The sequence below is a fragment of the Physeter macrocephalus genome, chromosome 11, assembly GCF_002837175.3.
Source record: "Physeter macrocephalus isolate SW-GA chromosome 11, ASM283717v5, whole genome shotgun sequence".
NCBI classification, from domain to species: Eukaryota; Metazoa; Chordata; class Mammalia; order Artiodactyla; family Physeteridae; genus Physeter; species Physeter macrocephalus.
In genome coordinates, this window is record NC_041224.1 from 76,123,171 (window position 1) to 76,145,611 (window position 22,441).

General features: G+C 35.9%; 1 protein-coding gene across 2 annotated transcripts in view; it reads right to left on the reverse strand.

The window, feature by feature from the left end:
• Positions 1 to 3,064: 3,064 nt before the first annotated feature.
• Positions 3,065 to 22,441, reverse strand: part of LRRC28 (leucine rich repeat containing 28) — a 187,016-nt gene continuing 167,639 nt past the window's right edge. For both annotated transcript variants that reach the window (XM_024114926.3, XM_028495206.2), the window contains one exon: positions 3,065 to 3,363. In XM_024114926.3, the coding sequence (XP_023970694.1) occupies positions 3,291 to 3,363 (73 nt within the window). In that variant the 3' untranslated portion in view covers positions 3,065 to 3,290. The remainder of the gene's footprint in view (positions 3,364 to 22,441) is intronic.

The window sequence follows — 22,441 nt, forward strand, 5'->3', positions numbered from 1 at the left end:
ATGTGGTATCTTCCCGGACCGGGGCATGAACCCGTGTCCCCTGCATCGGCAGGCGGACTCTCAACCACTGCGCCACCAGGGAAGCCCCCTTATTTTAAAATAACATTACAAGTCTATGAAATGAATTTACATCTCAATATTTAATTACATCAGGTTGCATTAGTGTTGGCCCAGTTAGGAATCCATGTTCATAAATCATTTGAATAAAAATGTTTTGATTTCTCCTGAAGCAATGTATCGTGTTTAAGATGAACATGTTTGATTTTTCAATTCAGGGAACAGAAACCTAATTTCACTATTAATAATTTCTAAAATTGGCTTTGAAAGAGATTACAAAATAGGTATATAGTTTAGGGAAAACCGTGTGCAAAGCCTCGTAAGCTGACTGGTATTGAAGCCTTTTTTCTTAGACTGTAAACATTTAAATTCTTAATGCTTAATGTGGAAGAAAAGTGAGAGGTACCTTAAACTAGGCAGACAAGCCAGAGTGTGAAAGGTTTTAGTGAGTGTTGAGTACATTGACTAAAAGATGTTTAATACAGACCTTGCTTTTCCAGAAAGGAGGGCCAGGTAACAAAGCAGTTCATCATTCTTTTCTATTAACCAAAATGTATCCTCCACTAGCCAGGACTCTTTTGTATTGATCATTTTAAAAAATGTTAAAGTGTGCTCAAAATATATATTTTATTCATTGAAGATGCAACATTTCATTCATCTACACAATGTTATGTAATTGAGGATTTTGGTATGATAACAATTGGGCATTTTGAAGAACACTGATAGGGTAATCCACTTTAAATGAACCCCACCTTGTACTATATCATAAGAAGGCCTATGCCCAACAGGGTATCCTGTATTTTAAAATTTACCATTAACCACATATCAGATTACTGATGTAAACTTACCTGAACAGACTATATTTTCCAAATAACTCACTTTTTTGGGCATTATTATAATTGCATGAATTATTTCTCTGCCTAGTATAACCATTGCTCAAGAAAACATATATATAGTAACTTTAGAATTTTCTGCAAAGTTCTGGACACAATTGAATATTTAGAATGTAGGCAAATCTTCTCCAGTCTACAACACTTCTTTATAATATCAAAAGACATCAGTGAATCCAGTACAGAATTTTTACAATGAACAGCACCAAAGAAGCCAAATTATAAGTTCCATTTCTCATCAATTAAGCTGGGTGCTGCATCAAGGATTAAGGCTGAGACCACCCAAAGGCTGTCTGCCTAGCCCACTGCTGGTGTTCAACACACATTGCTTGTACAGAGGCTGTTTGGATTGTAAGTGTCTTTGTAAAATTTCAAACAAGTTAAAAGTATTACATATCCTTATCTCAACAGAATCCTGAATATCAGGTTAGCAAATTTCATACCTCCATTTTAAGACATATGATTGTAGAGGGTAAAGTAGAAAGATGTTGAAACATATTACTGTCACTTAAATGATAGGTAGCAGCCACATAGGCCTGAACCACATTTGTGAAATTTCATGCCGCATTTTTCACCTCCCAATTTATATACATGGAGGGGTTACACTAAAACTTCAATTATTCCAAAGGATGAAAGAAGTGTTACATTTTGATACAGATCTTCAGTTTCTATTATACCATAAGCCTTTGAAATATTAAGGCTGAAGAGGCCAAGTTATGAAAGGGACAAGAGGAAGTAAGAACAGTGGAAATACAGTTGATAATGTTCTGCCTTCACCATTCTATGTGGATAGTCTGCTTTCCAGGCAGCAGGTGGTGTGACTGTGAAAAGATCACACATTTGTCAGTAACTATGTAGGATTTTTAGCACTGTTAGAGCCTAGCATTACAGATTTAGGGCAGCTAATAAAATTCCATAAACCAAATTTTTGACAAGTCTGAAATTTTTTGAAAATAATTTTCCTACCAAGTAAAACTTCTTGGTTCCCTTTTAGTCCTGTCTCAGAGAAAACTATGTATAATTAAACTTTTTTTAAAAAGTAAAAAAAAGAATCACTTCACAGCAACCAGATGAACATCTGGCAGCAAAGCAACATTAAAATGCCATCCTTTCAAAGGAAGAGCAAGTATGTGAGTCCTCCATTAAGAGCATTATCTTATGTCAGAGCATAATCTCACACTTTCCATTTATGGCCTTTTTGCAAAAGTCCAAGGCTGAATTTGGACCTGCTTTTCCTGTGTTTTCTCAATGTTATCTGGACAACAGTGTGTCAAGTACATAAGAAACCTAAGGTCAAAATGAAGATGATCTAATGCACCAGGTATTTAAATAAATGTGCACAGGCTGTACTTAGAATCACCTTGCTAAAAACTAGTAGCAGAAGTAGCTGAAGCCTGTTTATCATATGTAACAAAAATATTTCCAAGTCAATATAAATTTAACCATAACCCATCTAACAAGAAACACCAGAGATCATATTTTCATGTGTTTTTTCTCTCCCTTTCTCAGTAGGCAGAAAATGTTTAAATCTAGAAAGAAAAGGATCAGATCTTTTAAAGCCTCATATGTCCCTCTTCTCATATAAAAAAATCTTAACAGGAAATAAAAAAAATTAAAAATTATTTTTCTGTAGTTTTTCAAAATAAGTGTGTATTTCATTTGTAATCTACAGTTTTATTTTTAAAACCCCTCATAAAAGTCTCTTAATATGTTGCAAAACTTTATAAACAAGGTTGTAACTTTCCAGAGGGTGTGTGCTAGGACCCTCCTGAAGCCCCTACTGGAGTCTAACTTGGAAGCCAACTCAGGCACCCCCCCACCCCCCACACACACTGCTATTCAATACTATTGAGGTCACAGGGTTTACTGAAATTTGTTAAAAACATGGAGAATAACCTCTGGGGAATAATTCTCTGGGGAAAGAAAGACAGATGAGAAGATTACAGATACCACTGAAAGTATGTGTGTTCAAAAGTTAATTTGGTTATATGATCAAATTACAGTTCTTCAGGGAGCTTAAACTTGCTCTAAATTAGATTTGGGGAGGCACATCAAACTAAATAGTCTGCATAAGAGACTCGCTGACATAAAAGAAAAACACGGAAGACAAAGGGTTCTTAATTTGGGGAAGGATATATTCCAACTTGGGGGAAGGGTGAAGGCATTTCAGCTCTGAAGCTCGATCATGACATTTCCAGAGTCCTGCAGTCCCCAAGTGTGACAGGACAGGACGGAAGGGCCTGTTGGGCCTGGCTGGACTCTCCTGTCCCTCTGTCACACTGTGCGATATGCAGGCAACTGCAGTGTCAAGCTGGCAACACTCCTGAGGCTCTTGAGTGTTTATCAACTCAGTAGGTCAAAAGTCTGCAGACACTGGGTGGAGCAGCAGTAAGCCACAAAACTCACAGTTGTCCTCCTGGAAGGGGAAAGAGGGGGAGAAGGACACTGTGAGTTCAAAAGGAAAGTCTCAGAATTCTTTCCATTAGAGACAGTATTTTCCTTTGTTAAAATAAAGGATTAGGTATGGTCAACAGAGTACACAACAGAAATGTAAATTCCTTTTAAAACTGAGCACTGGAATCAGGTGAGGTATGTGTGTGCTTATTTTATTAGTAGTTTTCAGATGACGTAACATCCCTATGTTAGCAGCTAAGGAAAAGTAAGCTTATTCCATGTTACAGTCTGAATTCGGCTTACTAGAACCAGTGCAATGACAGAATTTGAAAAACGTTATAAAAATCATGTAATAGAAAAAGTCACCAATTTAGCTAGAACACATATATATCGAAGAGCTTAAAAAACATAATTTTAAGGAATTTATCCTACAAATGTATGCCCACAGATTGCTTATAGAGGTAATTTCAGAATCTGAATCATGTAGTTTGAGGGTCTTCTCCCACACAGCAGAGGAATCCCATCTCAGACTCCTGCTTGGCATCTTTCTGCAGCGAGTCATGAGCCCTCTGATCCCAATCTGGGCAGCTCCAGTTGTTGGGTGCCTTGTTTTCCCACCAGAAGTGCTATCCTCTGGTGAGGAGAGATTAATCTACTGTTGTTTTCACAGGACTCCCTGTGCTGTTTTCTCTTTTCTCCACCCCTCAACTCAGTCTTTGCCTTTCTCTGTAATCCAAGAAGGTGACCTCTACAGACCCAACCTCCAAAGCTGCCTGATTGCTGGTTTCAGGCTGAATCAGGATAAGGGAGGCATAGCAGGAGGGTAAAGGGCAGGAAGAAAGAAAAGTTGAATATTTTCTTTTTCTTCTTTTTTTATAAAAAGTCTAGTTAATAGAGGTATAGTTACATACAAACATACAATAAAATTCACCCATTTTAAGTGTACAGTTGAATGAGTTTTGAAATATATGCAATTATTTAACTAACACCACCATCAAGATATAAAATACTTCTCATATCCCCAAATGTTCCTTGTGTCCACTTGCAGCTAACCCCCATCCCCCAAACCCCCTGACAAGTCTCTGGCAACCATTGATAATTTTGTTTCTCCGCAGGCTTTATTTTTCCCTGGGCCACCACAATCCTCCAAAAAAAGCTTTGCCATTATTTCATCTTGGATGATCAAAGATCTCAAGGCAAGAGCTAGACCTACTTCTATGGGTTCTCTTGCCTTAGATTTTTATACTCATCCAGGATTCCCTTACCAACTGGTTCCAGCTAGGTTTGGCTGATGTGAAGATAAAGCTCCCCTGGATGGACCCTCCTGTATGGCTCTAGTTCTCTCTAGGCTCCAGTCACACTTTTCAACACTCAACCAGGCAGTTGACAACTCTGCCTTAGCCTTCACTTCCTGCTTGCACAGAGTCTCACTTCCTGCAAGCAGAGGTGAGAGCTCAGGGCCTTCTTGGGTCTTTTCTGAGCATGCTCACATCCTTTTGCATGTACATGACCTTACATACTCCTAGGAATATGTTAGTGCTTTTCAAAGCCCCTGTGGAAACCTTACTCCCCCAGTTCTCCTTTTCAGCTTTATGGCTAGTCTATTGTTTGCCCCAACAGTTACCACTGCCGCAGGCATCTGAGAAGTTAAGCAATTGCCTGTAATTATTTTAACAATTTTTGACAAATACACTCAGAGAAGAGGCTTTTTGCACTGGTGATCTCTGACTGAGGAAATAAAGACAGGCCTGCAAGTAGGGTTTTTCAGTGAAACACCCTTTGAATATGCTCCAACTTCCTTCCACCCCTTTTCAGTTGCTGCCCGGCTGCTGGTTTTAACTGTGATGGCAGATTCTTGGTTTTCAAGGTTAAGACTAGAAGATGGGACTATAGGTTAAAATATCACAAAGGTCTCTGTTCTTTCTGAGATTCAGTCACTTTTCTTGAATAAATGCACTCTGGATTGCTGTAAGCCTTTTGTTAATTTCCAGAGTTCTGAAAAATTCAATTCTGACAAGTTTTGCCAGTTTTTTCATTGGTTTTATGGAAAGGTTGACTATTTCTATCCCACTCCATCTCTACATCTCTGACCAGAGCTTTTATTGGGCAGGCTCTAAGTCTCAACAGCCTCCAGATCTTCCTTTGTCCTTCATGCCAAAAGATTAAGAATGGTAAACCTTCCTACTGCTGTAAGTTCCCAGGTACTTTATCATCCTTGTGGGTGCTCTGAACCCTGCCTGGACTTCTGTAAATAGTCCTTCTCCATTAATTTCTCTTCAAAATCCCAGCTTATGTGTGTTTTCCAGCCAGTACCCTGATCGATTTAGTAGGGAGTAGCCTAAGGAAACAGTCCATCAAAGTGGGATTCTGAGATTGGGTTGGTGAGTGCATGAATGACCTCATTACCAGGGAAAAGTGGGACATCACTGATTACTTGAAGTTGTGGTATCACGATTACTCAAATTATCACTAAGACTGCCAGTGGAGGGTAAGGCACTGGGAGATCAAGTGCTGCGGCACTTGATTGCTGTGGCATCATGGTGAATTCAAAGATTGTGGAGGGAGATGGCTTCTTTTGACTGCTTTAAGAGATTCCCCCAAATCCCAACCCCCTTCCAAAAACAAAGAAAAAAAAATAAGCTTAGTGCCTTCATGAACTCTCAACTCAAGGCATAGGTAGAGAATCAGAAAGTTTCTATGGTGGCCTTAAAGGAATTCTTATTTTATGAAGCTGTGGGAGGGACATGCCTGAGGCCTGAATGTACAGGCTGCAGAATCACATGCCAGGTAAAAGTATATTTATGCTAAGTCTCTTACACTAAGGTAAAGGTTCTGGTTGGGAAGGGGTGAGGACTTAAGAATTGAGATGGAAACCTTTGTGTAGACACAAAGCTAAGGACCTTAAACCTCTAGTATCTCTAAACATTTCTTCACATCAGAAACAGCCCTTCTTACCATCTAAGAAAACAAGCATTCACTTGAATAAAAAGATTTCACTGACTTCATCTGGTGTGGTTACCTAAAAAGGAAACTCCTATCTTCTTCAGGCAGGAACAATACTCACTGCCTCTAGGGCCATAGAGAGAGCAAAATCCCAGCATGATTCAGAGAGTTAATTGCAAGGGCTGCTCCTGGGAGAGATTATGTACGTGAAGGAGTTGTAGAATCTTGCCAAATTTTATTTGCAGAAATCTGGAGAGTAAGCATGGAAATGGAGTCTAAGTATAATACATTAGCCAATGAGAATAAGTCTAAAGTTGGATCAGGCCAAGAAGGGTGCTTCACGAGGCCTCAGCATTTAATGTGTTAGTTTGAGTAACTATAATGGTTAATAGAAGTCTTGATTCAGTAGAGGCCTACAGTCAATGAGACAGAGATGCTAGAACTTCCATTGCACAGTGTAGAGGGAGGAGATCAAAGGCTTAGCGAAATGGGAATGTTGAAGTGGATCCAATGTGGCCTAACCTGTTCAGCCACCACCTGGAAACCTCTGGGAGGGTCAGGAAAACAGTCCCTTCACTAAGACATTAATATATGTATTGGTGAGGGGAAATCAAACTGCAAGTAGCAAGCACACCTGATACTTAATATGACACATGCCTACTAGAGGTGAGAGAGAAAGCCTGCAAAAGCTCAGGTGTCTGCTACATTGGTAAAGTTTCAAACAGAAAAGAAGAGTTACACCCAGAACTGCCCACTATGAAGAAACAGATACACACTTGTGGGGCCCTTCGGATTTTGGAGGCAAAATACACTTTGGGAGCCCCAGTCTTCCAAGGTCCTTTCTCTTACAACTAAAACACCCTGGTTATAATACAACAAACAAGCATTGGAAGACTCTGAAAGACAGAATGAAGATAGACAGACTATGACCCTGGGACTTGAGAAGCAACACAGCAATGGTAAACTCCCTAGGCTTCCTTATCGCCTCCTATAAACTTCAGATAGGATGTTGTAGGAGCTTCCAACCCAGAACCACCAACAGGCAGAGTCAAAAAAACAAAACAGGTGCTTCCCTGGTGGCGCAGTGGTTGAGAGTCTGCCTGCCAATGCAGGGGACGTGGGTTCATGCCCCAGTCTGGGAAGATCCCACATGCCGCGGAGCAGCTGGGCCCGTGAGCCATGGCCGCTGAGCCTGCGCGTCTGGAGCCTGTGCTCCACACAGGAGAGGCCACAACAGTGAGAGGGCCGCGTACCGGAAAAAAAAAACAAAAACAAAACAAAACACAACAAAAAAAACAAACCCCCCAAAAAACTCCAAGAAAAGCCTGTTATCCCTATCCAAAGGATTAGGACAGAGAAATCCATAAATTTCTATAGAAAGTAAATAACTAGTTGCTTAGGGCTAGGTATGGGGAAAGAGAGAGGTGATAGATAAAGGGTACAAGGTTTCTCTTAGGGTGAGAAAAATGTTCTAAAATTGTCTGTGGTATTAGTTGCATGTATCTGTGACTACAGTAAAAACTGCTGATTTGTATACTTTAAATGGGTGAATTGTATGATATGTAAATTATCTCAATAAAGCTGTTAAAAAATAATAGCACTAAAAGGAGAAATAGATAAACTCACAATTAGAGTGGGAACTTCAACTTCTTTACTCTTAGCAACTGATAGAACTGCCAGAGAGAAAATCAGCACAGGTAGGGAAGAACTGAACAACTCAATGAACCAAAGAATCTAATTGACATATACAAAACACTCCACCCAACAGCAACAAAGTACACTTTTTTTTTTTTCTAAAAGCCCATGGAATATTCACCAGGACAGACTATATTCTGTGCCAAAGAACAAACCTCACAAATTTGAAAGAACTGAAATTATATACAGAGAACACATCTGGTTTCACCTCTGACATAAAGAGCCTAGAAGTCCTCACTCCTGTTCTTACAACAAGAACAAGCTGAACAAATTGAAAATCAACAACTTTTCTCCACTCACCAGAGAACTGAGGTCATAGGGCAAACTGCAACCTCAAAATCTGGTGAGACAGGTAACTCCAGAGTCACAGCTGAGACTTGCTTACCTGGACAGATGATGCTAGAATTGCTGGAGGCTGAGTGTGGACAAGCCTGAGAGTGAGATACTCCTGAGGCTGCAATGTTGGGGTGACACACACACATTCTTAGGTTTTACCTACAGAAACCCTACAGGCTATCATGGTGAAAATCCGTAAAAGATCCCCTTGTTGCTCATTCAGGAAGAGAAAAAGAGTAGTCATTATGTAACATGTCCAGAGCATCCTCCATAACAAAGGACTGTTCTCCAGAGAAAGAGTTTACTAGAGCCTTATCCCAGGTGCAGAAGGGCATTCTTCCCACCCCAGTCTCCTTTAGCCTGCCCATCCCACCTAAGAGGGGAAAGCAAACTATGCAAGATGAGAAAAATTTATGAAGGTCACAGCCTAGAAATACAGGCCCACTAAAATAATATACAATCACAAAATTTAGAACATTTCCCTCCCTCATTTACCACCAGAGTAAATGGCCTCCAGCATAAGGACAGTGGATTATAGATAAAATTGATACACAAAAATCTCTTGCATACGTATACACTAACAATGAAAGATCAGAAAGAGAAATTAAGGAAACAATCCCATTTACCACTGCATCAAAAAGAATGAAATACCTAGGAATAAACCTACCTAAGGAGGCAAAAGACCTATACTCTGAAAACTGTAAGACACTGATGAAAGAAATTGAAGATGACACAAATAGATGGAAAGATATACCATGTTCTTGGATTGGAAGAATCAACATTGTCAAAATGAAAATTCTATCCAAGGCATTTTACAGATTCAATGCAATCCCTATCAAATTACCAATGGCATTTTTCACAGAACTAGAACAAAAAATTTTAAAATTTGTATGGAAACACAAAAGACCCCGAATAGCCAAAGGAATCCTGAGAAAGAAAAATGGAGCTCAAGGAATCAGGCTCCCTGACTTCAGATTATAATACAAAGCTATAGTCATCAAAACAGTATGGTACTGGCACAAAAACAGAAATATAGATCAACAGAACTGGATAGAAAACCCAGAAATAAACTCACGCACCTATAGTCAATTAATCTATGACAAAGGAGGCAAGAATATACAATGGAGAAAAGACAGTCTCCTCAATAAGTGGTGCTGGGAAAACTAAACAGCTACATGTAAAAAAAAAAAAAGAAAGAAATTAGAACATTCTCTAACATCCTACACAAAAATAAATTCAAAATGGATTAAAGACCTAAATGTAAGGCTGGATACTATAAAACTCTTAGAAGAAAACATAGGCAGAACACTCTTTGACATAAATTGCATCAGTATTTTTTGCATCCACCTCCTAAGAGTAATGAAAATAAAAATAAACAAATGGGACCTAATTAAACTTAAAAGCTTTTGCACAGCAAAGGAAACGATAAACAAAATGAAAAGACAAACCATAGAATGGGAGAAAATATTTGCAAACAAAGCAACTGACAAAGGATTCATCTCCAAAATATACAAACAGCTCATGCAGCTCTGTATCAAAAAACAAATAACCCAATCAAAAATAGGCAGAGATCTAAATAAACATTTCTCCAAAGAAGACAAACAGATGGCCAAAAAGCAAATGAAAAGATGCTCAACATCACTAATTATTGGAGAAATGAAAATCAAAACTACAATGAGGTACCACTTCACACCAGTCAGAAGAGCCATCATCAAAATGTCTACACACAATAAATGCTGGAGAGAGTGTGAAGAAAATGGAACCTTCCTACACTGTTGGTGGGAATGTAAATTGGTGCAACCACTATGGAGAACAGCATGGAGGTTCCTTAAAAAAATAAAAATAGAACTACCATATGATCCAGCAATCCCACTCCTGGGGATATATCTGGAGAAAACTGTAGTTCGAAAAGGTACATGCACCCCAATGTTCATTGCAGCACTGTTTACAATAGCCAAGATATGGAAGCAACCTAAATGTCCATCAACAGAGGAATGGATAAAGAAGATGTAGTACATATATACAATGGAATATTACTCAGCCATGAAAAAGAATGAAATAATGCCATTTGCAGCAATATGGATGGACATAGAGATTAACGTGGTGCGGAGGGATAAATTAGGAATTTGGGATTAACAAATACACACTACTGTATATAAAATAGATAATCAACAAGGATCTACTATATAGCACAAGAAACTCTACTCAATATTCTGTAATAACCTATATGAGAAAAGAATCTGAAAAAGAATGGAAATATGTATATGTATAAATGAATCACTCTGCTGTACACCTGAAATTAACACATTATAAATCAACCATACTCTAAAATAAAATTTTAAAATAAATAAATTTATAAAAATAAAAAATAAAGCAAAATAAATAAAATCCCAGCACTATTAAACCTTGGGTTCATCTTACTGGGCCCATCCAGGGGCCTGCAGGGGGTGCAGTGGGCAGTACTGAGGGTGCTGGGGGAAGGGGGCTTACCATACTCCTAAAGCTCATTTACCAACAGTGCAGCCTGGGCTTGACAGAATATTGAGGTGAGGATCTAGTTTTTAAACTATATATGAGTATGGAAGAAAAGTCATGAGAAAATAGGAGAGAATGAAGAATGTTATGAGAGAAATGCATTCCCATTAAAATTTTGCATTTAAAAACAAAAACAGCTGCAAGATGCAGGCTCTCTGAGGACTATACAGGGAAGCCCAAAGTTAAGCAAGGAGAATCATAACAGGACACTAAAGGAATCTGAATTTCAATCTGAAGCCTGTAGTACCTACAACAGCAAACATAAAACAGAGCTCAGATCCTAGCCAGATTAAAATAAAATCTCACACTAAATGCCTATTTAGCTCAGTTCTTATTACCCAATACGTCTGTCTTTCAACAAAAATTTACAAGAGATGCCAAAAGCCAAGAAAAAGCACATGCTGAAGAGACAAAGAAAACCTCAGCACCAGACTCAGACATGACAGAGATGTTAGAATTATCACAGGGAATTTAAAAAAAAAAACAGAAAATCCACGATCTGTTGGACAATTTCTAAAGGTGCAAGACATGCATAATTAGAATACTAGAAAGAAAAGGAGAGAAAAGAGAAGAAGAGAAGAAGAATTTGAAGTAATAATGGTTAAGGACCTTACAAAATTAATGACAGATGCAGAAACTTAACAACACCAAGCAGGATAAAAATCAAAAACAAAAACACTACATGTAAGAAATATTATATTCTATCACTTATATGTGGAATCTAAAATATGACACAAGTGAACATATCTATGAAACAGAACAGACTCACAGACATAGAGAACAGATATGTGGCTGCCAAAGGGGAGGAGAGTGGAAGAGGGATGGATTGGGAGTTTGGAGTTAGCAGATGCAAACTAGTAAATATAGATTGGACAAACAACAAGGTCCTACTGCATAGCACAGGGAATTATATTCATAATCCTGTGAAAACCATAATGGAAAAGAATATAGAAAAGAATATATATATATATATACACACACACACAAATATATATATATAAAAAACTGAAAATCACTTTCTGTATAGCAACATTGTAAGTCACCTATACTTCAATTAAAAAAATATCATATTCAAACTGGAGAAAACCAAAGAAAAAGGAAATCTTAGAAAAAAGCCAGAGGAGAAAAAAAATGTTACTTATAGAGGAACAAGTATAAGACACAGTAGACTTCTTATTAGAACCATGCAAGCAAGAAGAGAGTGGAGTGAAATATTTAGTGTGCTCAAAGAAAAAAAAATCACTAACCTAGAATTTTATATCCAGTGAAATTATCCTACAAAAGTAAAGGAGTATAAAGACTTTTTCAAACAAACTGAGAACTGAGGGAATTCATTGCCAGTGAACTTGTCCTGCAAGAAAGGTTGAAAGGAGTTCTTCAGGGAGAGGAAAAGGGTATAGGTTAAAAATTCAGATCTAAATAAGACTAGGGATGACATGATACCATATATAGAAAACTCTAAAATCTCCACACACACACAAAATTAGAACTAATAAATGAATTCAGTAAAGTTGCAGGATACAAGATTAATATACAGAAATATGTTGCTTATCGATACTAATAATGGACTATCAGAAAGAGAATTCAAGAAAACAATCTCTTCTACAACTGCATCAAAAAGAATAAAATGCCTAGAAATAAATTTAACCAAGAGGGTGAAAGACTTATACTCTGAAAACTACAAGACATTGATGAAGGAAATTGAAGATGATACAAATAAAAGATACCCTCTTTTCATGGATTGGAAGAATTAATACTGTTAAAATGTCCATACTACCCAAGGCAATCTACAGATTTAATGTTATCCTTATCAAAATACCCAGAACATTTTTCACAGAACTAGAACAAATAATCCTAAAATTTATTTTTTTAATCTATTTTTTTCATTTAATACTTTTCAACTTGAATTTTAGTTTGTCAATAATAATACTGCTGTTCCCACTTTGTTTGTCTTGTTTTGGTGTAATTTAGCATTTTGTCTTCAAAAGTTTAAGTAATTTTGTCTTAAGGTATTCCTTCCTCTCTTGCTTTCACCTTCTCTCTCTCCCTCTCTCCCTCTGTCTCTCTCTCTGCCTTAACACAACTTAAGACATAAGAATCTCTTTTGAGGAATTGAATCCATTCACATTTATACAGTAGGTCCTTACTAGTTATCTGTTTTATATATAGTAGGGTGTATATGTCTATTCCAATCTCCCAGTTTATCCCTCCCCCCCCTTACCCCCTGGTAACCATAAGTTTGTTTTCTACATCTGTGACTCTACTTCTGTTTTGTAAATAAGTTCATTTGTGCCCTTTTTTAGATTCCACATATTAGTGAAATATGATATCTGTCTTTCTCTGTCTGACTTACTTCACTCAGTATGACCACAAAAGACCCTGAACTGCCAAAACAATCTTGAGAAAAAAGAACAAAACTGGATGCTTCCTGACTTCAAACTATACTACAAAGCTACAGTCATCAAAACAGTATGGTATTGGCACAAAAACAGACACATAGATCAATGGAACAGAATAGAAAGCCCAGATATAAACCCATGCACTTACAGTCAATTAATCTACGACAAAGGAAGCAAGAGTATGCAATGGAGAAAAGACAATCTCTTCAGTAAGTGGTGCTGGAAAAACTGACAGCTACTTGTAAAGGAATGAGATTAGAACATTTCCTCACCCCATATACAGAAATAAACTCAAAATGGATTAAAGACCTAAATTTAAGATTGGAAACCATAAAACTCCTAGAAGAAAACATAGGCAGAATACTTTTGACATAAATTGTAGCAACATTTTTGGGGGACCTGTCTCCTAAGGCAAAGGAAACAAAAGCAAAAATAAACATATGGGACCTACTTAAAGTTAAGCTTTTGCACAGCAAATGAAACTATCAACATAATGAAAAGACAACCTACTGAATTGGAGAAAATATTTGCTAATGGTATGACCAATAAGGGGTTAATACCCCAAATATATAAACAGCTCAGTATCAAAAACAAACAAACAACAAAAACAAAACCTAAACAACCTGATTAAAAAATGGGCAGAAAACATGAATGGGCAGTTTTCAAAAGAAGATATACAGATGGTTAGCAGGCACATGAAAAGATGTTCAACATTGCTAATCATCAGAGAAATGCAAATCAAAACCAAAATGAGATAGCACCTCACATCTGTCAGAACGGCTATCATCAAAACGTCTACAAATAACAAATGTTGGCAAGGATGTGGAGAAAAGGGAACCCTAGCACACCTCTGGTGGGAATGTAAATTGGTGCAGCCACTATGGAAAACAGTATGGAGGTTCCTCAAAAAACTAAAAATAGATCTACCATATGATCCAGCAATTCCACTCCTGGGTATACAACCAAAGAAAACAAGAAAAGATACATACACCCCAATGTTCATAGCAGCATTATTTATAATAGCTAAGATACAGAATGGAATATAATTCAGCCATAAAAAATAATGAAATTCTGCCATTTGCAGCAACATGGATGGACCTGGAGAGTATTATGTTAAGTGAAATTAGTCAGAGAAAGACAAATACTGTGTGTTATTGCTTATATGTGGAATCTAAAGAATAAAACAAAGAATATATATAACAAAACAGAAACAGATTCATAAATATAGAGATCAAACTAGTTATTACCACTGAGAGGGAAAGGGGGAGGGGTAAGATAGACATAGGGGATTAAGAGGCATAAACTACTATGTATAAAATAAATAAGCTATAAGGATATATTGTACAGTACAGGGAATATAGCCAGTATTTATAGTAACTTTAAATGGAGTATAATCTATAAAAATATTGAATCACTGTGTTGCACACCTGAAATTAATGTAATATTGTAAATCAACTATACGTCAATAAAAATTTTAAAAATAAAAACATTCTTCAGAATAAAATGAATAAATAAATAGGAAGGTTGTTGGAGAAGGAATAAAGTTAAATAAAATCTTTTTTAAAAATAATTTTCAATCGATCTAAAAATTAACTTGTTTCATGTAATAAGGGTAACAATGTACTGCATGATTACAACAGATGAATAGTGAAATGAATGACAGCAATGTTATGAAGTTTGCCAGGGAGGAACTAGGATTATTCTGTCACAAAGTACCTGTACTACAAGTGGAGCAGTATAGTGTATCGTTTGAAGGTGGAGTTAGATTGTTTAAAATGTATATTGTAAACTCTAAGGAAACTACTACAAATTTTTAGAAAAGAAGTATAATTGATATGCTATGAGAGGAGATAAAACAGAATCACATAAAATGCTCAATAAAATCAAAAAAGGCAAAAAGAAGTAGGAAAAGAAAGAACAAATACACAAAATAGAAAACAGTTACAAACACAGTAGCTATTAATCCAACTAAATCAATAATCACTTTAAATGTGAATGGTCTAAACATACCAATGAAAAGACAGAGACTGAGTGGATGGAAAAACAATACCCAATTAAATGTTGTGTACAAGAAACTCACTTTAAACATAAAAATGCAGATTGGTTGAAAGTAAAGGGATGGCCAAAGATATATAATGTTAACACTAATCAAACAATGAAAATAAAAATACAACATATCAAAAATTTTGAGACATAGTAAAGCAGTGCCGACAGAGAAATTAATAGCTTTAAATTCTTATGTTAGAAAATAGGAAAGGTCTTAAATCAATACTCTAAGTTTCTACCCTAACCCCACCTCCAAAAAAAAAAAAAAGAGCAAAATAAATCCAAACCTAGTAGGAGGAAGAGGAGAGTGGAGAAAAGGGAACCCTAGCACACCTCTGGTGGGAATGTAAATTGGTGCAGCCACTATGGAAAACAGTATGGAGGTTCCTCAAAAAACTAAAAATAGATCTACCATATGATCCAGCAATTCCACTCCTGGGTATACAACCAAAGAAAACAAGAAAAGATACATACACCCCAATGTTCATAGCAGCATTATTTATAATAGCTAAGATACAGAATGGAATATAATTCAGCCATAAAAAATAATGAAATTCTGCCATTTGCAGCAACATGGATGGACCTGGAGAGTATTATGTTAAGTGAAATTAGTCAGAGAAAGACAAATACTGTGTGTTATTGCTTATATGTGGAATCTAAAGAATAAAACAAAGAATATATATAACAAAACAGAAACAGATTCATAAATATAGAGATCAAACTAGTTATTACCACTGAGAGGGAAAGGGGGAGGGGTAAGATAGACATAGGGGATTAAGAGGCATAAACTACTATGTATAAAATAAATAAGCTATAAGGATATATTGTACAGTACAGGGAATATAGCCAGTATTTATAGTAACTTTAAATGGAGTATAATCTATAAAAATATTGAATCACTGTGTTGCACACCTGAAATTAATGTAATATTGTAAATCAACTATACGTCAATAAAAATTTTAAAAATAAAAACATTCTTCAGAATAAAATGAATAAATAAATAGGAAGGTTGTTGGAGAAGGAATAAAGTTAAATAAAATCTTTTTTAAAAATAATTTTCAATCGATCTAAAAATTAACTTGTTTCATGTAATAAGGGTAACAATGTACTGCATGATTACAACAGATGAATAGTGAAATGAATGACAGCAATGTTATGAAGTTTGCCAGGGAGGAACTAGGATTATTCTGTCACAAAGTACCTGTACTACAAGTGGAGCAGTATAGTGTATCGTTTGAAGGTGGAGTTAGATTGTTTAAAATGTATATTGTAAACTCTAAGGAAACTACTACAAATTTTTAGAAAAGAAGTATAATTGATATGCTATGAGAGGAGATAAAACAGAATCACATAAAATGCTCAATAAAATCAAAAAAGGCAAAAAGAAGTAGGAAAAGAAAGAACAAATACACAAAATAGAAAACAGTTACAAACACAGTAGCTATTAATCCAACTAAATCAATAATCACTTTAAATGTGAATGGTCTAAACATACCAATGAAAAGACAGAGACTGAGTGGATGGAAAAACAATACCCAATTAAATGTTGTGTACAAGAAACTCACTTTAAACATAAAAATGCAGATTGGTTGAAAGTAAAGGGATGGCCAAAGATATATAATGTTAACACTAATCAAACAATGAAAATAAAAATACAACATATCAAAAATTTTGAGACATAGTAAAGCAGTGCCGACAGAGAAATTAATAGCTTTAAATTCTTATGTTAGAAAATAGGAAAGGTCTTAAATCAATACTCTAAGTTTCTACCCTAACCCCACCTCCAAAAAAAAAAAAAAAGAGCAAAATAAATCCAAAGCTAGTAGGAGGAAGAGGAGAAACCAATGAAATTAAAACCTTCACTAGGATTAACAGGATCAATAAAATTGATAAATCTCTAGCAAGACTGACAAAGATTAAAAAAAGGAAAACACAAATTAATATAAGAAATGAAACAGATGCTATTAATACATATCCTGCAGTCATTAAAAAGATATAAGGGAATACCTTAAACAACTTCACACTAATAAATTTGCCAACTGAGAACAGATGAACCCCTTGAAAACCACAAACTACCAAAACTCAACCAAGATAAAATAGCCTACCTAGTCCTATAACTATTAAAGAAATTGAGTCTGTAATTAAAAGAGAAATTTCCAGGCCCACCCAGATTGTTTCACTGGAGAATTCTATCAGACACTTAAAAGAATTACTAAGAGGAATTTTTACACTGTCTCTTTCAGAAAAATAGGAGAGGAGGAACACTTCCCAGCTCATTTTATGTGGCCAGTATTACTCTGACTCTAAAACCAGACAAAAGAGTACAAAACCAGACAACTACAGACCAATATCTCTCATGAACAGAGATATAAAAATCCTCAAGAAAGTATTAAAAAATTAAATACAGAAATGTATAAAAAGAACTATACACCACAATCAACTGGGAGTTATTCTGGGTATGTAAAGCTGGTTCAATATTTGAAAATCAATGTCATCCAATACATCAACAGGTTAACAAAGAAAAATTAGTATGACATCAATGAACTCAAAAAACATTTAACCAAATACAACATCCATTCATGATTCAAAAAAAAAAAAAAACTCAGCAAACCAGGAATAAAGGGGATCTTTCTCAATCTGATAAATATTTGATAAAATCGACTGCTTACATCATACAAAATGTCCATACAAAATGGACAATGATGTTCATTTTCACCACCTTAGTCAATAAAGCAAAAAAAAGAAATAAAAGGCATACAGATTGGAAAGGAAGAAATAAAAACTATTCCTACTTTCAGATGACATGTCTACATGGAAAATGCCAAGGAATCTATAAAAAATACTCCTAGACTCTTAAGCAAGTTCAGTAAGGTTGCAAGCACATCAGATCAAAACATAAAAATTAATCATATTTCCGTATACTAACAATAAACACGTGGAAATTGAATTTTTAAAATATAATATCATTTATAATCACACAAAAAAGTGAAATACTTGGGTATAAACTTAAAACATTTAAGGATGCTTAAAATTATTAAATGCTGATGAAAGAAATAAAAGAATACTTAAATAAATGGAGAGACACACTGTGTTCATGCACTGGAAGACTCAGAAATAGTAAAGATGTCAATTCTCTCCAAACTGATCTATAGATTAAATGCAATTCTTATCAATCCTTATCAATTCAAATCCAGCTTATATTTGTTCTTTGGAAACAAAGATAAGCTTATTCTAAAACTTCTACAGAAAAGCAAAGACCTTAGAATAGTTAAGACAATCTTGAAAGAGAAGATTAAAGTGAAAGTATCACTTCATCTGATATTAAGGCCTACTATATAACTACAGTAATTAAGACAGTTTGGTACTCACCGAGAGAGAGACACAGATCAATGAAATTGAAGAGAACATAAGAGAATATCTTCATGACCTTGGCAGTAGGTAAAGATTTCTTAGGACACAAAAAGCACTAGCTATAAAATTAAAATGGATAAATTTGACTTGATCAAAATTAAAACTTTCTACTTTGCAAATTATGCTAGTAAGAAAATGAAAAGGCAGGCATCACTTTTGAGATTTTCTTAACTCAGGAAGTTATGTGAATTTTAAGTTATTAGATACTTTGTATTACCTTAATTAAAAAAAAAAAACTAAAGTTGGTTAGAACCCTAGTTCAGATAATTTGCTACACCAGAATATATATGGTTGTATAAATAACAATTGAAATGAAACTCAGGCACAAAATGATCTTAAAAGGCAAGTTCATTTTTGAGGATCAGCTATCTAAACTTATTTCTTCCTGTTTTTTTAAAAGATAATTATGTTAACTGAAAAATCATTCATAGAAGTGATGCACTTCATACCACAGCCATTTAATTAAAAATTAAGGTTCTGGGGCTTCCCTGGTGGTGCAGTGGTTGAGAGTCCACCTGCCGATGCAGGGGACATGGGTTCGTGCCCTGGTCCGGGAAGATCCCACATGCCATGGAGCGGCTGGGCCTATGAGCCATGGCCGCTGAGCCTGCACGTCTGGAGCCTGTGCTCCGTAATGGGAGAGGCCACAACAGTGAGAGGCCCGCGTACCGCAAAACAAACAAACAAACAAAAAACAAACAAAAAAATTAAGGTTCTAAGCAAAAAATCCAATTCCATAAAGATATGGGATTTTTATTCACTGAAGCATAATGCTCACTGGATCATCATTAACTCCTTATGATGCTCAAGGGGGTAGGGTAGGTAACATGGAGGTGTCATATTTGTGCTACAAAGAAATCCCAAGCCTGTGTACTTATTTATTTTTTTAAAAAACTTTTTATTTTATATTGGAGTATAGTTGATTAACAATGTTGTGTTAGTTTCAGGTGTACAGCAGTGATTCAGTAATACATATATGTGTGTCTATTCTTTTTCAAATTCCTTCCTGTATCTATTCTTTTTCAAATTCTTTTCCCATTTAGGTTGTTACATAATATTGAGCAGAGTTCCCTGTGCTTTATAGTAGGTCCCTGTTGGTTATCCATTTTAAATATAGCAGTGTGTACATGTCAATCCCAAACTCCCTAACTATCCCTTCCCCAGTTGGTAACCATAAGTTCCTTCTCTAAGTCTGTGAGTCTGTTTGTGTTTTGTATATAAGTTCATTTGTATCATTTCTTTTCAGATTCTACACATAAGCAATATAATACAATATTTCTCTTTCTCTGTCTTACTTCACTCAGTATGACAATCTCTAGTTCCATCCACGTTGCTGCAAATGGCATTATTTCATTCTTTTCAATGGCTGAGTAATACGTGTACTTATTTACTTTTGGGAAACTCATCTAAGAGCATACTGTATCTACTTGCTTCATTAATGATCTAAGTTGTTACAAGTACATCAACACATCTACTGCCTTAACAATGCATTTGTGTTGGTTAGGTCCTTTAAAAAAATTACAGAACTGTGGAACCAGAGACATGATAGTTTCAGGGGAGAAACTTTTAGCTAAGCAATATACTCTAGAATTAGGAAAAAGATGCTGATAAATTCTACAAAAAACATCAGACATGACATTTGTTGCTTTAGAATCTCTGAGCATACTTATAGGCAAGGCAGAAGAAAGAGCATTTCAGCTTGTTTTAAAATAAAGAAATACCACTATTTTTAAGAAAAAAACCACAATGTTGTTGCATATATTGGAGCCCACAAAAATCGTAAGAAATGTGGTGTTTTCTTTATAAACCTATTTTCTGATTAGAAACAAAAAGCATATCCTTGACTCATACAGAAATTCAAGCCAGAAGAAAAATAATATTAGAAAGAATCAATCAGATGAAATCCCAAGCCTGTGAACATATTAACATGTACGAGGATTATGTGAGAATCATCTAATAACATATGGTATTTCTTGTTACATTTATGGTTAATGACTGTTTCTCATGGGAAGATTCTGTGTGCAGAACCAAAGACTTAAATATATACATGCTTTTTTACTAGATCTGCCCATGCCCTAGAACTTCAGTGGTGAGATATGTATGGGAAAAGAAGTATCAGGTGGTTTGGTCATAATTGAACCCCTAATATTAGAGACTTTGGCACCCAGCAGATGGTCAGTACATGATTGTTTAGTGATACAATGAGAAAGAAAAAGTTAAGAACAATTTACTTAAATTTGTTGAAGAATATTTTACCCATGCAAAATTTCATAAGTTACCTTCAGTTGGTGCCAACAAATAGGCTTCTGCTGAAAGGAAAAAAAAAAAACCCAAACATAAGTAAGCAATTAATGTCAGTATTACTGATGTCAACTGGTTTCACAGAAGAATGTAATACCGACACAACTAGGGCGCCTACCAGGCACCGGTGGGGGACCATGGACACCTAAGGGTACAGGAGGAACCCTCAGTGACTGGCTTGTGGGATCTTGGTTCCCAAGCTGGAGGTCAGGCCTGAGCTCCTGTGGTGGGAGCTCTGAGTCCAAACTTCTGGACAAACAGAGAACCTTAGATCTCAGGGAATGTCAATCAGAGTGAGGGCTCCCAGAAGTCCTCATCTCAGCACCAAGACCTAGCTCTATCCAACTGCCTGCAAACGCCAGTGCTGGACGTATCAGGCCAAACAAACAGTAAGACAGGAATACAGCACAACCCATCCAAAAAAAAAAAAAATTGAAATGACACAAAAATTTGTTACAGACGAAGGAGCAAGGTAAAAACCTACAAGACCAAATAAATGAAGATGAAATACACAACCTACCTGAAAAAGGATTCAGAGTAATGACAGTAAAGATGATCCAAAATCTTGGAAACAGAATGGAGAAAATACAAGAAACATTTCATGAGGATCTAGAAGAACTAAAGAGCAAACAAACAGTGATGAAAAACACAATTACTGAAATTAAAAATACTCTAGAAGGAATCAATAACAGAATAACTGAGGCACAACAACAGATAAGTGAGCTGGAAGATAAAATGGTGGAAATAACTGCCAGGGAGAAGAATAAAGAAAAAAGAATGAAAAGAATTGAGGACAGTCTCAGAGACCTCTGGGACAACATTAAACACACCAACATTCGAATTACAGGGGTCCCAGAAGAAGAAGAGAAAAAGAAAGGGTCTGAGAAAATATTTGAAGAGATTATGTTCAAAAGCTTGCCTAATATGGGAAAGGAAATAGTCAATCAAGGCCAGGAAGCACAGAGAGTACCATACAGGATAAAGCCAAAGAGAAACATGCTGAGACACATATTAATCAAACTATCAAAAATTAAATACAAAGAAATAATATTGAAAGCAGCAAGGGAAAAGCAACAAATAACATACAAAGGTATCTCCATAAGGTTAACAGCTCATTGTTCAGCAGAAACTCTGCAAGCCAGAACGAAGTGGCAGAACATATTTAAAGTGATGAAAGGGAAAAACCTACAACCAAGATTACTCTACCCAGCAAGGATCTCATTTAGATTCAATGGAGAAATTAAAACCTTTACAGATAAGCAAAAGCTAAGAGAATTCTGCACCACCAAACCAGCTTTACAACAAATGCTAAAAGAACTTCTCTAGGCAGGAAACACAAGAGAAAGAAAAGACCTACAATAACAAACCCAAAACAATTAAGAAAATGGTAATAGGAACATACATATCGATAATTACCTTAAATGTAAATGGATT